This window comes from Callionymus lyra, chromosome 4 (genome assembly GCF_982586985.1).
Source record: "Callionymus lyra chromosome 4, fCalLyr1.hap1.1, whole genome shotgun sequence".
Classification (NCBI taxonomy): domain Eukaryota; kingdom Metazoa; phylum Chordata; class Actinopteri; order Syngnathiformes; family Callionymidae; genus Callionymus; species Callionymus lyra.
In genome coordinates this window covers 4660222-4677938 of record NC_141821.1, presented here as the reverse complement: position 1 = coordinate 4677938, position 17717 = coordinate 4660222, and the positions used below count along the sequence as shown (strand labels likewise).

Below are 17717 nucleotides of genomic sequence, written 5' to 3'. Positions count from 1 at the left end.
TTATCTTTAGGTCTAGATGACCCGGAGGCCTGAAAACAAATGTGTTTAGGGTATCCCTTGTGTTATCTCTGGGTCAAGGTGACCCGGAGGCCCGAAAACAAATGTGTTTGTAAATAAGTAAGTCATTTATATTTATAGAGCTTTTCCAGACCAGGGTCACAAAGCGCTTAAACAATAAAAACAATACTCAATAAAATATATACTTAAAAAAAATGTTTTAATTCAAAACTTTGTCGTATTCCTTGTGTTTTCGAATCTTCGGGTCACCTTGACCCAGAGATGACCTAATAGTTAAAATACATCATAGTTTCAGGATAAATAAATAAATGGAAAATGGGAAAAAAGAAGGATGTTCTAGTGAATTCTATTGATTTATATATAATAACAAATGATTTTCCATGTTTTATTTTTTCAGAAATACAAGAAGCCGAAGTTCGTCCAGTGCTTCGTGTTCAGTCTGACCGGAGATGTTCTGACCGGAGACTCCGAGGGAAACATCCTGACTTGGGGGAAGTCAGCGGCCGACACCAAAACTCTGGGCAAAGGAGCCAAAGGTGAGTTTGTGTTTCTGAAGGATTTGATTGGACGACAGCACTAGTCACGTCGACCTAGAGAGAGATATTACAACATCTATACAGAGACAAAAACAAGTCATAGAAACAGTAAATATACATTTTGTTCGGGACGTGACCCTGAACTCACAGCATCACAATACAACATGTCGGTTGTTTTCTTCTGAAGACAAAATAAAACTTGCTAACACTTCTATGACGCTATCTTTCAGGGCGTTAAGTTGTTTTTGTTTTTGTAAAAACAGCAAAACTCAAAACGCTATGAAATATTTCATATTAACATTCGTCAATATTACTGACAACAGCGGGTCCAGAAAATAAAAAAAAAGATTGAAAGAAATGAATTAAAAACAATTTAAATGAAAGATTAAATAAAAAATATAATAAATAAATAAGGAAAACAGTAAAATATACATTTCTAAACACATGTTATGAATGTAATTGTCTGGGGTAAAAAACTGTATATCGAACCATAACAAAGTAGAAGGTATTATTTTATTGGTTAAAAATAGTGTCAATATCGCATATCTAGTGTAGAAAGTGTTTAAAGACAAACTTAAACCAGAGGAATATCAATAGTTCTCTATATTAAAATATTCTTCATGGGTCCCGCAGCTCGAGACAAAATATGTTTCCGCCCGGTCTCGAACCGGGGACCTTTCGCGTGTTAGGCGAACGTGATAACCACTACACTACGGAAACTTGTGGTAGAGGCAGAAGGTGGATCACTTTATATTGATAGCGAAAAATAGCTGCGCGCTATAATTTATATTCTCGAGGTCAATAAATAAAATAAAGACAAGTCTTCTCTTCAGCTGATAACATGATCACAGCCGGGATTTTAAAAATACGACCAGTATCATGTACTTTTCTTGAAAATACTTTAAAATCAAAAATCGACTCCAACAAAACAACAATAAAATTAAATATAAACGTCACTCGTTTCAAAACACTTCTAAAGTTACCGCAAAACTCAAATTTAACGTAAAGAAAAATCCTCAGAATTTTCAACAAGAACCGCTTTGACAGGCGCTCACCTGCAGCGCCCCCTCGTGGACGAAACGTTTGCCCAACAAACTATATGCTGTGTCTCAAATCGCATACTTGCGTACTCAAAGTTAGTATTTTTAGTGCGTAAGTGCGTCTCAATTCTTAGTATGCTAAATATAGTGCTTCATACACACTAAATTGTCACTAAAACGCCCACAAAACTGAGTATGGATCGATGGACACTTTCTACACTAAACGGCTCCATCTTAGTGACGTTGTGAACGGAAGTTACGTCATATATAAATATATATATATATATATATATATATATATATATATTCATATACTTACAGTTGTATTTTCAGCAGCAGTAGAAGGATGACACGTCTTCGCTGCTGATACCAGCTTAAATATCTCGCGAATATTTCGATTCTCATATTATTTCTTTCTTTATTTTTCCAAACTTGCAAAACGTGCTGCCAGCAGGTGTCGCTAGTGTTCCTACGAATGGTTGCAACCATCGTTAAATAGTAGTAGAAGAAGAAGCTGTCCATCATTTCCTGTTAGTTTGTAGCAGCAGAGTTTGATTTGAGACATACTATCTGTGGAGGATTAGTTACTAGTTAGTGTACTATCCTGATGCATACTAACTTCTAGTATACTCAGAGAAGTATGTGATTTGAGACATACTATCTGTGGAGGATTAGTTACTAGTTAGTGTACTATCCTGATGCATACTAACTTCTAGTATACTCAGAGAAGTATGTGATTTGAGACATACTATCTGTGGAGGATTAGTTACTAGTTAGTGTACTATCCTGATGCATACTAACTTCTAGTATACTCAGAGAAGTATGTGATTTGAGACATACTATCTGTGGAGGATTAGTTACTAGTTAGTACGTACACTATCCTGATGCATACTAACTTCTAGTATACTAAGAGTAGTATGTGATTTGAGACATACTATCTGTGGAGGATTAGTTACTAGTTAGTACGTACACTATCCTGATGCATACTAACTTCTAGTGTACTCAGAGAAGTATGTGATTTGAGACATACTATCTGTGGAGGATTAGTTACTAGTTAGTACGTACACTATCCTGATGCATACTAACTTCTAGTATACTAAGAGTAGTATGTGATTTGAGACATACTATCTGTGGAGGATTAGTTACTAGTTAGTACGTACACTATCCTGATGATACTAACTTCTAGTATACTCAGAGAAGTATGTGATTTGAGACATACTATCTGTGGAGGATTAGTTACTAGTTAGTACGTACACTATCCTGATGCATACTAACTTCTAGTATACTCAGAGTAGTATGTGATTTGAGACATACTATCTGTGGAGGATTAGTTACTAGTTAGTACGTACACTATCCTGATGCATACTAACTTCTAGTGTACTAAGAGAAGTATGTGATTTGAGACACAGCATAAGGCATCATGTGTTGAAATTCTTATTATTGTCTCTGTGGCAGAAACGTTCCAGATCATGCGTCAGACCAGAGCGCACGAGGGCAGCGTGTTCACCCTCTGCAACCTCCAGGGCGGCGCCATCCTCAGCGGGGGCGGGAAGGACCGGAAGATCATCCGCTGGAGCGCAGACCTGGCCCCCGAGAGAGAGTGTGAGGTGAACCTTGACCTGTATGTGAGCGTGTGTCCGACCTTCGGGGTCGCCAGAGGTCAAACCTCACCTTCCTTCCGCTCCAGATCCCGGAGAACTTGGGGGCGGTGAGGACCCTGGCCGACGTGGACGGGGACGAGCTGCTGGTGGGCACGACCAGGAACGCCATCCTGAGAGGAAGCTTCAGCGATGGATTCGTGGCCATAGTTCAGGTGCGTTCACACCATCCTTCTGACACTATTTTTGTTGTGGTTAACAGTAGAACTCAAGAAGTTAGAAGTATCTCAGGATGGGTCGGTTATGGTTGAACTTATAGATGGAAATTTTGGTTTTGGCAATTTTCTTTTATTGCCACATCGATGGCCTGATAAAATGATTAGATAACACACATAAAAACATAGACAGAGAAAATATAATTATATATATTTTAAATGCAACTAGAATAGAAAATACACTCATTTTAAGTAATTTTATAATTATAAATACAAAGTTTATAACAAACCCTTTTACTAGTGTTTTTCCTCCTCATGTTATCCTTCTTGTTATTCTTCTTCTTTTCCTTCTTGTTTTCCTTCTTGTTATTCTTCTTCTTTTCCTTCTTGTTATCCTTCTTGTTATTCTTCTTCTTTTCCTTCTTGTTTTACTTCTTGTTATTCTTCTTCTTTTCCTTCTTGTTATCCTTCTTGTTATTCTTCTTCTTTTCCTTCTTGTTATCCTTCTTGTTATTCTTCTTCTTTTCCTTCTTGTTATCCTTCTTGTTATTCTTCTTCTTTTCCTTCTTGTTATCCTTCTTGTTATTCTTCTTCTTTTCCTTCTTGTTTTCCTTCTTGTTATTCTTCTTCTTTTCCTTCTTGTTATCCTTCTTGTTTTTCTTCTTCTATTCCTTCTTGTTATCCTTCTTGTTTTTCTTCTTCTATTCCTTCTTGTTATTCTTCTTGTTTTTCTTCTTCTATTCCTTCTTGTTATTATTCTTGTTTTTCTTCTTCTATTCCTTCTTGTTATTCTTCTTGTTTTTCTTCTTCTATTCCTTCTTGTTATCCTTCTTGTTTTTCTTCTTCTATTCCTTCTTGTTTTTCTTCTTCTATTCCTTCTTGTTATTCTTCTTGTTTTTCTTCTTCTATTCCTTCTTGTTATTCTTCTTGTTTTTCTTCTTCTATTCCTTCTTGTTATCCTTCTTGATTTTCTTCTTCTATTCCTTCTTGTTATTCTTCTTGTTTTTCTTCTTCTTTTCCTTCTTGTTTTCCTTCTTGTTTTTCTTCTTCTATTCCTTCTTGTTATCCTTCTGGTTTTTCTTCTTCTATTCCTTCTTGTTATCCTTCTTGATTTTCTTCTTCTATTCCTTCTTGTTATCCTTCTTGTTTTTCTTCTTCTATTCCTTCTTGTTTTTCTTCTTCTATTCCTTCTTGTTATCCTTCTTGTTATTCTTCTTCTTTTCCTTCTTCTTTTCCTTCTTGTTATTCTTCTTCTTTTCCTTCTTCTTTTCCTTCTTGTTATTCTTCTTCTTTTCCTTCTTGTTATCCTTCTTGTTTTTCTTCTTCTTTTCCTTCTTGTTTTTCTTCTTCTAACTCTAACTCTCAGACTGTTATTTCATTCAATAAATGTTCAGTCAATGTCAATGTTGATTGAGTTTGTTAGATTTATTTTAAATGAAGTTGGAATGATGTTAAATCTCAGGGTCACGTGGATGAGATGTGGGGTCTCTCCACTCACCCCTCGCTGGACATCTTCCTCTCTTGTGGCAACGACCGACAAGTGTGTCTGTGGAACACAGTGCAACACAAACTGGACTGGTGCATCACACTGGAGGTACCACACATGGACCACACACACCTGCATAGACACACACACATACAAAGCACACACACATTAACAGACACACTAACATGTAAACACACTTATAAAGCACACACACATTAACAGACACACTAACAGGAACACTAACAGAAAAACTAAGATAAAATAAGAAAAACTTCAAGAAAAATGAACAGAAACTATTACAGAAACTGTTACAGAAACACTTTAAAGAAAGACTAACATAAAAATGAAAAGAAACACTTTCGGAAACCCTAAGAGAAATACTAAAACAAACACTAACAGAAACTATAAAACAAACACTAACAGATACAATAAAAGAAACACTAATAGAAACTATAAAACAAACACTAACAGATACAATAAAAGAAACACTAACAGAAACTTTAAAATAAACTTTAAAAGAAACCCTAACATAAATACTAAAACAAACACTAACAAAAACACTAAAAGACACACTAAAAGAAACACTTAAAGAAACACTAAAAGAAACACTAAAATAAACACTAACAGAAACACTTAAGGAAACACTAACAGAAGCACTAAAATAAACACTAAAATAAACACTAACAGAAACACTAAAATAAACACTAAAAGAAACACTAACAGAAACACTTAAGGAAACACTAACAGAAGCACTAAAATAAACACTAAAATGAACACTAACAGAAACACTAAAATAAACACTAAAATAAACACTAAAATAAACACTAAAATAAACACTAAAATAAACACTAAAATATAAACACTAACATAAACTATAAAATAAACACTAACATAAACCATAAAAGAAACACTAACATAAACTATAAAATATACACTAACATAAACTATAAAATATACACTAACATAAACTGTAACAGAAACACTAAAGGAAACACTAAAAGAAACACTAAAGGAAACACTAAAATAAACACTAAAATAAACACTAAAAGAAACACTAAAGGAAACACTAAAATAAGCACACATGCTAAGGTGACACTCACAGTAGTCCAGCCTCACATGCTTGTGTTCTTCTTCTGCCAGGACTACGGCTTGTGTGCCGACTTCTGCCCGAATGGATCCGTGGTGTCGGTCGGTCTCAGCACTGGAAGGTGACATCATCCATCATGTTCTGAATGTTCTGAATGTTCCATCATGTTCTGAATGGTCGATCATGTTCTGAATGTTCTGAATGTTCCATCATGTTCTGAATGGTCGATCATGTTCTGAATGTTCCATCATGTTCTGAATGTTCCATCATGTTCTGAATGAGCCATCATGTTCTGAATGTTCCATCATGTTCTGAATGTTCCATCATGTTCTGAATGTTCTGAATGTTCCGAATGTTCTGAATGTTCTATAATGTTCTGAATGTTCTGAATGGTCCAACATGTTCTGAATGTTCTAAAATGTTCTGAATGTTCCATCATGTTCTGAATGTTCTAAAATGTTCTGAATGTTCTGAATGGTCCATCATGTTCTGAATGTTCTATAATGTTCTGAATGTTCTGAATGGTCCATCATGTTCTGAATGTTCTAAAATGTTCTGAATGTTCTATAATGTTCTGAATGTTCTGAATGGTCCATCATGTTCTGAATGTTCTAAAATGTTCTGAATGTTCTATAATGTTCTGAATGTTCTAAAATGTTCTGAATGTTCCATCATGTTCTGAATGATCCATCATGTTCTGAATGTTCTATAATGTTCTGAATGTTCTATAATGTTCTGAATGTTCTGAATGTTCTAAAATGTTCTGAATGTTCCATCATGTTCTGAATGATCCATCATGTTCTGAATGTTCTATAATGTTCTGAATCATGTTCTTCACCCACAGATGGATGGTTCTGGACCTGCTGACCAGAGAGACGGTCTCAGAGTCGGTCGACGGCAACGAGCAGCTGTCAGTCATGAGATACTCACCAGGTCAGTGACAAATACTCGTGGTAAAAGTATTTATACTTCAGCAGCTGAACATCATCGAACATTATTTATATTATACGCATCATTTCCTTCTGTGCGTCCCAGTAACAAATACTTTAAGGACCAGAACTACAATAATACTCACTGTGCTCTGCACTTAGATGGTGTTAGAAATGAATTTACTTGGTTTTGAATCCAAGAAATACTGAGACGTCACGATGTCTCTGGTGTTCTGTGCAGACGGAAGCTTCTTGGCCGTCGGCTCTCACGACAACTTCATCTACGTCTACAGCGTGACGGACTCTGGTCGACGCTACACTCGCTTCGGGAAGTGCAACGTAAGAAAGAAGTCTTCACACACCAGGGGGCAGCACTGAGCCCGACGTCTAACTCCAATGACTCGTCCCACCAGGGTCACTCCAGCTTCATCACTCACCTGGACTGGTCCAAGGACGGGAAGTTCATCATGTCCAACTCGGGAGACTACGAGATCCTCTACTGTGAGTGTCTAATAATGTGACACGAGATCGTGTTTATTCATTTGAGTGTCGTCGTCAGGGGACGTCGCCGGCGGCTGCAAACTACTGAGGAACCGCTCCGAGAGCAAAGACCGAGAGTGGGCGTCGTTCACGTGCGTGCTGGGCTTCCACGTGATGGGTGAGGGTCGAGGGTCGAGGGTCGAAGGTCGAGGGGAAGTGAAGGCGCTGACCCCAACGTTTGTTTTGTGAAGGTGTTTGGTTGGAAGGTTCTGACGGCACCGACATCAACGCTCTGTGTCGCTCGCACAGCGAGAGAGTCGTGGCCGTCGCCGACGACTTCTGCAAAGTTCATCTCTTCACGTATCCCTGCCCCAAACCCAAGGTGCGATCCATCAGTCATGTCTGGGAGCTTCATCACTTTTACCTTTGAGTATTATCATTTATATGAATTTAAGCATTTCTATATTGAAATATCTATTCAAAAAATGTATTTTAATACAATTTTTGTTAATCTAAATCTAATAATAAAAAGTAAACTTTCAAGATACAATATTTTAAATTCATAACCGTACACAGAAAATACAATTTGTATAATTTCTTTTCTATTGGTTAGTCATGTCTGGAAGGTGTTGTGTTTGTTTTTATCTTTGAATATTTGTTTTAAATTATAATTAATATGAATTTAATCATTTCTATAATGAAATATCTATTTTCAAAAATGTTTTAATTTAATATAAAAACAAATACAAGTTTTTTAATCTAATTCTAATAATAAAAAGTAAACTTTCAAGATAGAATATTTTAAATTCATAACTATACAGAGAAAATATAATTTAGATCATTTCTGTTCTATTGATTATTCATGTCTGGAAGGTGTTGTGTTTGTTTTTATCTTTGAATACTTTTCTTTAAATTAAGATTATTAAGATTATTATGAATTCAATCATTTCTATTTTAAAATATCTGATAAAAAATGTTTCTAATTTTTTTTATATATATATATATATATAAAAAAACGTTTTTTTAATCATATTCTAATAATAAAAAATTAACTTTCTAAATTCAATATTTTTAATTCATAACCGTACAGAGAAAATATAATTTCTGACTTGTAACTTGTACGACGTATTCATCCGCCATATTGTCATCATATTATCATCCGCCATATTGTCATTCACCATTCGCCATATTATCATCCGCCATATTGTCATCCGCCATATTGTCATCCGCCATATTGTCGCCCGCCATATTGTCATCATATTATCATCCGCCATATTGTCGCCCGCCATATTGTCATCATATTATCATCCGCCATATTGTCATCCGCCATATTGTCATCCTATTATCATCCGCCATATTGTCGTCCGCCATATTGTCATCATATTATCATCCGCCATATTGTCGCCCGCCATATTGTCATCATATTATCATCCGCCATATTGTCATCCGCCATATTGTCGCCCGCCATATTGTCATCATATTATCATCCGCCATATTATCATCCGCCATATTGTCATCCGCCATATTGTCGCCCGCCATATTGTCATCATATTATCATCCACCACATTGTCATCCGCCATATTGTCATTCACCAACCGCCATATTATCATCCGCCATATTGTCATCCGCCATATTGTCGCCCGCCATATTGTCATCCGCCATATTGTCATCCACCATCCGCCATATTGTCATCCGCCATATTGTCATCCGCCATCCGCCATATTGTCATCCACCATCCGCCATATTGTCATCCGCCATATTGTCGCCCGCCATATTGTCATCATATTATCATCCGCCATATTGTCATCCGCCATATTGTCATTCACCAACCGCCATATTATCATCCGCCATATTGTCATCCGCCATATTGTCGCCCGCCATATTGTCATCCGCCATATTGTCATCCACCATCCGCCATATTGTCATCCGCCATATTGTCATCCGCCATATTGTCATCCGCCATATTGTCATCCACCATCCGCCATATTATCATCCGCCATATTGTCATCCACCATCCGCCATATTATCATCCGCCATATTGTCATCCACCATCCGCCATATTATCATCCGCCATATTGTCATCCACCATCCGCCATATTATCATCCGCCATATTATCATCCGCCATATTGTCATCCACCATCCGCCATATTATCATCCGCCATATTGTCATCCACCATCCGCCATATTATCATCCGCCATATTGTCATCCGCCATATTGTCATCCACCATCCGCCATATTATCATCTGCCATATTGTCACCCGCCATATTGTCATCCACCATCCGCCATATTATCATCCGCCATATTATCATCCGCCATATTGTCATCCACCATCCGCCATATTGTCATCCGCCATATTGTCATCCACCATCCGCCATATTGTCATCCGCCATATTGTCATCCGCCATATTGTCATCCGCCATATTGTCATCCGCCATATTATCATCCGCCATATTGTCATCCGCCATATTGTCATCCGCCATATTATCATCCGCCATATTGTCATCCGCCATATTGTCATCCGCCATATTATCATCCGCCATATTGTCATCCGCCATATTGTCATCCGCCATATTATCATCCGCCATATTATCATCCGCCATATTATCATCCGCCATATTATCATCCGCCATATTATCATCCACAATATTGTCATCCGCCATATTGTCATCCGCCATATTATCATCCACCATATTGTCATCCGCCATATTATCATCCGCCATATTGTCATCCGCCATATTGTCATCCACCATCCGCCATATTATCATCCGCCATATTGTCATCCACCATCCGCCATATTGTCATCCGCCATATTGTCATCCGCCATATTATCATCCGCCATATTGTCATCCGCCATATTGTCATCCGCCATATTGTCATCCGCCATATTATCATCCGCCATATTGTCATCCGCCATATTGTCATCCACCATCCGCCATATTATCATCCGCCATATTGTCATCCACCATCCGCCATATTATCATCCGCCATATTGTCATCCACCATCCGCCATATTGTCATCCACCATATTGTCATCCGCCATATTATCATCCGCCATATTGTCATCCGCCATATTGTCATCCACCATCCGCCATATTATCATCCGCCATATTGTCATCCACCATCCGCCATATTATCATCCGCCATATTGTCATCCACCATCCGCCATATTGTCATCCGCCATATTGTCATCCACCATCCGCCATATTATCATCCGCCATATTATCATCCGCCATATTGTCATCCGCCATATTGTCATCCGCCATATTATCATCCGCCATATTATCATCCGCCATATTGTCATCCGCCATATTGTCATCCGCCATATTATCATCCGCAATATTGTCATCCGCCATATTGTCATCCGCCATATTGTCATCCGCCATATTATCATCCGCCATATTGTCATCCGCCATATTGTCATCCACCATCCGCCATATTATCATCTGCCATATTGTCACCCGCCATATTGTCATCCACCATCCGCCATATTATCATCCGCCATATTATCATCCGCCATATTGTCATCCACCATCCGCCATATTGTCATCCGCCATATTGTCATCCACCATCCGCCATATTATCATCCGCCATATTGTCATCCGCCATATTGTCATCCGCCATATTATCATCCGCCATATTGTCATCCGCCATATTGTCATCCGCCATATTATCATCCGCCATATTGTCATCCGCCATATTGTCATCCGCCATATTATCATCCGCCATATTATCATCCGCCATATTATCATCCGCCATATTATCATCCACAATATTGTCATCCGCCATATTGTCATCCGCCATATTATCATCCGCCATATTGTCATCCGCCATATTATCATCCGCCATATTGTCATCCGCCATATTGTCATCCACCATCCGCCATATTATCATCCGCCATATTGTCATCCACCATCCGCCATATTGTCATCCGCCATATTGTCATCCGCCATATTATCATCCGCCATATTGTCATCCGCCATATTGTCATCCGCCATATTGTCATCCGCCATATTATCATCCGCCATATTGTCATCCGCCATATTGTCATCCACCATCCGCCATATTATCATCCGCCATATTGTCATCCACCATCCGCCATATTATCATCCGCCATATTGTCATCCACCATCCGCCATATTGTCATCCACCATATTGTCATCCGCCATATTATCATCCGCCATATTGTCATCCGCCATATTGTCATCCACCATCCGCCATATTATCATCCGCCATATTGTCATCCACCATCCGCCATATTATCATCCGCCATATTGTCATCCACCATCCGCCATATTGTCATCCGCCATATTGTCATCCACCATCCGCCATATTATCATCCGCCATATTGTCATCCGCCATATTGTCATCCGCCATATTATCATCCGCCATATTATCATCCGCCATATTGTCATCCGCCATATTGTCATCCGCCATATTATCATCCGCAATATTGTCATCCGCCATATTGTCATCCGCCATATTGTCATCCGCCATATTATCATCCGCCATATTGTCATCCGCCATATTGTCATCCACCATCCGCCATATTATCATCTGCCATATTGTCACCCGCCATATTGTCATCCACCATCCGCCATATTATCATCCGCCATATTATCATCCGCCATATTGTCATCCACCATCCGCCATATTGTCATCCGCCATATTGTCATCCACCATCCGCCATATTATCATCCGCCATATTGTCATCCGCCATATTGTCATCCGCCATATTATCATCCGCCATATTGTCATCCGCCATATTGTCATCCGCCATATTATCATCCGCCATATTGTCATCCGCCATATTGTCATCCGCCATATTATCATCCGCCATATTATCATCCGCCATATTATCATCCGCCATATTATCATCCACAATATTGTCATCCGCCATATTGTCATCCGCCATATTATCATCCGCCATATTGTCATCCGCCATATTATCATCCGCCATATTGTCATCCGCCATATTGTCATCCACCATCCGCCATATTATCATCCGCCATATTGTCATCCACCATCCGCCATATTGTCATCCGCCATATTGTCATCCGCCATATTATCATCCGCCATATTGTCATCCGCCATATTGTCATCCGCCATATTATCATCCACCATATTGTCATCCGCCATATTATCATCCGCCATATTGTCATCCGCCATATTGTCATCCACCATCCGCCATATTATCATCCGCCATATTGTCATCCACCATCCGCCATATTATCATCCGCCATATTGTCATCCACCATCCGCCATATTGTCATCCGCCATATTGTCATCCACCATCCGCCATATTATCATCCGCCATATTGTCATCCGCCATATTGTCATCCGCCATATTGTCATCTGCCATATTATCATCCGCCATATTGTCATCCGCCATATTGTCATCCGCCATATTGTCATCCGCCATATTATCATCCGCAATATTGTCATCCGCCATATTGTCATCCGCCATATTGTCATCCGCCATATTGTCATCCACCATATTGTCATCCGCCATATTGTCATCCGCCATATTATCATCCACAATATTGTCATCCGCCATATTGTCATCCGCCATATTGTCATCCGCCATATTATCATCCGCAATATTGTCATCCGCCATATTGTCATCCGCCATATTGTCATCCGCCATATTATCATCCGCCATATTGTCATCCGCCATATTGTCATCCACCATCCGCCATATTATCATCTGCCATATTGTCACCCGCCATATTGTCATCCACCATCCGCCATATTATCATCCGCCATATTATCATCCGCCATATTGTCATCCACCATCCGCCATATTGTCATCCGCCATATTGTCATCCACCATCCGCCATATTATCATCCGCCATATTGTCATCCGCCATATTGTCATCCGCCATATTATCATCCGCCATATTGTCATCCGCCATATTGTCATCCGCCATATTATCATCCGCCATATTGTCATCCGCCATATTGTCATCCGCCATATTATCATCCGCCATATTATCATCCGCCATATTATCATCCGCCATATTATCATCCACAATATTGTCATCCGCCATATTGTCATCCGCCATATTATCATCCGCCATATTGTCATCCGCCATATTATCATCCGCCATATTGTCATCCGCCATATTGTCATCCACCATCCGCCATATTATCATCCGCCATATTGTCATCCACCATCCGCCATATTGTCATCCGCCATATTGTCATCCGCCATATTATCATCCGCCATATTGTCATCCGCCATATTGTCATCCGCCATATTGTCATCCGCCATATTATCATCCGCCATATTGTCATCCGCCATATTGTCATCCACCATCCGCCATATTATCATCCGCCATATTGTCATCCACCATCCGCCATATTATCATCCGCCATATTGTCATCCACCATCCGCCATATTGTCATCCACCATATTGTCATCCGCCATATTATCATCCGCCATATTGTCATCCGCCATATTGTCATCCACCATCCGCCATATTATCATCCGCCATATTGTCATCCACCATCCGCCATATTATCATCCGCCATATTGTCATCCACCATCCGCCATATTGTCATCCGCCATATTGTCATCCACCATCCGCCATATTATCATCCGCCATATTGTCATCCGCCATATTGTCATCCGCCATATTATCATCCGCCATATTATCATCCGCCATATTGTCATCCGCCATATTGTCATCCGCCATATTATCATCCGCAATATTGTCATCCGCCATATTGTCATCCGCCATATTGTCATCCGCCATATTATCATCCGCCATATTGTCATCCGCCATATTGTCATCCACCATCCGCCATATTATCATCTGCCATATTGTCACCCGCCATATTGTCATCCACCATCCGCCATATTATCATCCGCCATATTATCATCCGCCATATTGTCATCCACCATCCGCCATATTGTCATCCGCCATATTGTCATCCACCATCCGCCATATTATCATCCGCCATATTGTCATCCGCCATATTGTCATCCGCCATATTATCATCCGCCATATTGTCATCCGCCATATTGTCATCCGCCATATTATCATCCGCCATATTGTCATCCGCCATATTGTCATCCGCCATATTATCATCCGCCATATTATCATCCGCCATATTATCATCCGCCATATTATCATCCACAATATTGTCATCCGCCATATTGTCATCCGCCATATTATCATCCGCCATATTGTCATCCGCCATATTATCATCCGCCATATTGTCATCCGCCATATTGTCATCCACCATCCGCCATATTATCATCCGCCATATTGTCATCCACCATCCGCCATATTGTCATCCGCCATATTGTCATCCGCCATATTATCATCCGCCATATTGTCATCCGCCATATTGTCATCCGCCATATTATCATCCACCATATTGTCATCCGCCATATTATCATCCGCCATATTGTCATCCGCCATATTGTCATCCACCATCCGCCATATTATCATCCGCCATATTGTCATCCACCATCCGCCATATTATCATCCGCCATATTGTCATCCACCATCCGCCATATTGTCATCCGCCATATTGTCATCCACCATCCGCCATATTATCATCCGCCATATTGTCATCCGCCATATTGTCATCCGCCATATTATCATCTGCCATATTATCATCCGCCATATTGTCATCCGCCATATTGTCATCCGCCATATTGTCATCCGCCATATTATCATCCGCAATATTGTCATCCGCCATATTGTCATCCGCCATATTGTCATCCGCCATATTATCATCCGCCATATTGTCATCCGCCATATTGTCATCCGCCATATTATCATCCGCCATATTGTCATCCGCCATATTGTCATCCGCCATATTGTCATCCGCCATATTGTCATCCGCCATATTATCATCCGCCATATTGTCATCCGCCATATTGTCATCCGCCATATTGTCATCCGCCATATTGTCATCCGCCATATTGTCATCCGCCATATTATCATCCGCCATATTGTCATCCGCCATATTGTCATCCGCCATATTGTCATCCGCCATATTGTCATCCGCCATATTGTCATCCGCCAGGCACCGAGTCACCGCTACGACGGCCACGGCAGCCACGTCACCAACGTCTGCTTCACTCACAGCGACGCTCACCTGCTCTCCATGGGCGGCAAAGACACCTGCATCCTGCAGTGGAAGGTGCTCGGAGGAGGAGGAAGAGGAGGAGGAGGAGCAGGAGGAGCAGGAGGAGGGACGGCCAACGGCAGAGAGAGACTGGCCTCCGCCTCGTCCGCCTCCACCAGCTCCCCGGAACCGGCCGCCATCTTGGATTAGAGCTTTGCTGTTTTAAAACTCTTGAGCTCAGTTGACACGTGTGTGATTCAGCTAAACCTGCTAGCGGTGGCTACATGTCAATCAAGAAAAATGTCCTCCAAAATAACACGTTTCAAGCTCCACAGATTGAAGTTTGGATGATGGAAGGAAGACCTGCTTTAGCTCGACGCCGTCTTCCACCCGTGTCTGGAGCTGGAACACAAGGTTGAAGTTCCAGGTCTATATCCGCACCTGAACCGATGACCTTCTCAGAGGAGTCTGTAGAAAAACATCCTCAGGACCGTCTCTGTGAGCAGACGCTTGGATCTGTTCCACCAGTGAGGTCGAAAAGGTTAAACCCTGCAAAACATCGGAGCGAGCAGGTCCAATGGCCTTAGAACTTTCTCAAGCTCCTGAGATATTTGTGAACTTTTTAGTGGGGGGTGTTAAATATTGATGTTTTTTTTCTCTTCCGCTCTATCTTTTCATCACATTAGCCTAACATCGCTCATGCTAACATCGCTCATGCTAACGGTGTGTTGAGGTTTTAATGTTTGCAGAACCTCTTGGCTCGACTCGTTGGTCTCGGACTATATTTGTAGAGTAGTTTTAACATAACGAGATATAACGTTATCGATCCTGTAGGAAGAGAGACTTCCTGTGTGAAGTGTCAGATGGTCCAACATGAACAATACGGGACTATTTTCTCTGACTCACTGAAGATGGTTGTTCCTGCATCATTGGTCCGTCTCATTCCACATCGCCTCTGCTGATAATGTTCATTTTAACATCTCACAAGCTGACCTTAGACTGTGATAATAACCCACGACATCCTTGTGATCCTTTTATCAAAGTGTGTAGGACTTCAATGGATTAATGTGACGCTGCAACGAACTGTAATGCGCGTTTCTCGTCACTAGTGGGCAGTGTTGTGACGTGTGAAATGCAACAAATGCGATTTGAAGTTCGACAAATGTTTAATAAAAAACTGTTCATGTGTAAATAAATGACGTTTGATCATTTGTTTGACCTCGAAAGAAAACTATTGGAGTTAGGAATTGATACAGGACTTAAAAAAAAAAATGTCTATGTTAATATAAACTTTAATACTAAATTAATCTGTGACATCATACTTTGAATATCATTTTCAGACATTGAAATTAATTATGATAAACACGTTCAGTTTCCAGCACTGTTTTCAATGCATGAAAAAAAAATCAAAACGAATTCAATGCTAAATTCGATATTCAATGTTATAATAACATTAAAATTAAAATTTCCTTTTGGAAGGTTGTGTTTTATCATATTTTAAATGAAGAAATGTGCTTCAGTTCTGCAGAAATCTAAAAGTTTCATAGTTTAGCGACACAAATAATAATAAAAAATTGTATTTATTACTTTTATTTAAAGGTGCCTCTCTGGACACTTAAGGTCACAGCACAGAGCACATTTAAAAACAATGAAACGTAAATGAAACACATTAAAACGACACCTATTTAGAATGACAACTATTACAATATGAAGCTATCACAAGAAATTGGCTGCTCGCTGGAACAACCCAGACAGAAGAATGAATTGAAATAATAAACAGTACATTTTTCATTAAAAAAAAAACATTTATACCTAATTTTATAGTATTTAGAGGAACATGATATATTGTAAGAGTAGAAAAAAAGGTTTTTTTTATTTTCTTTCACTACTAGTTTGAGAAAAATACGTTGATACGGCTGCTTTATTGTCAATGAAGTAAATGAATACATGTGTTTTTTATTTCAAATACTTCTACATACAAATAAAACACAATAAAAACAAGATTAATGGAAATAAGATAAAACAGAAAAAAACGCTGGAGGGAATAAAACAAGATCGACAGTTTGAGTTGTGATTTATTTATATATACGAAGCTATTGAAATCACTGGTGACGTCCCTATTTCAGTAGAAGATAAGGAATAAAGGAAAATAAAAGATAAAGATCTATGTTCTTTATCTTTAGACTTAGATTGTATCATCTTGTACTTTCTCTTTATTTCTCTTTGTTATTGTTCTTATTTTA

At 39.5% G+C, this 17717-nt stretch overlaps 1 protein-coding gene and 1 non-coding gene across 3 annotated transcripts in view; one reads left to right on the top strand and one right to left on the bottom strand.

The window, feature by feature from the left end:
* eml3 (EMAP like 3) overlaps positions 1-16670 on the top strand; it is a 67426-nt gene extending 50756 nt beyond the window's left edge. For both annotated transcript variants that reach the window (XM_087788527.1, XM_087788528.1), the window contains 11 exons: positions 416-554; positions 3050-3201; positions 3282-3407; positions 4870-5001; positions 6034-6101; positions 6825-6913; positions 7151-7248; positions 7323-7410; positions 7469-7567; positions 7641-7771; positions 15433-16670. In XM_087788527.1, the coding sequence (XP_087644653.1) occupies positions 416-554; positions 3050-3201; positions 3282-3407; positions 4870-5001; positions 6034-6101; positions 6825-6913; positions 7151-7248; positions 7323-7410; positions 7469-7567; positions 7641-7771; positions 15433-15684 (1374 nt within the window). In that variant the 3' untranslated portion in view covers positions 15685-16670. The remainder of the gene's footprint in view (positions 1-415; positions 555-3049; positions 3202-3281; positions 3408-4869; positions 5002-6033; positions 6102-6824; positions 6914-7150; positions 7249-7322; positions 7411-7468; positions 7568-7640; positions 7772-15432) is intronic.
* Positions 1202-1274, bottom strand: trnav-aac (transfer RNA valine (anticodon AAC)). Its single transcript has one exon. It is a non-coding gene; the product is annotated as a tRNA-Val (tRNA).
* Positions 16671-17717: the final 1047 nt, after the last annotated feature.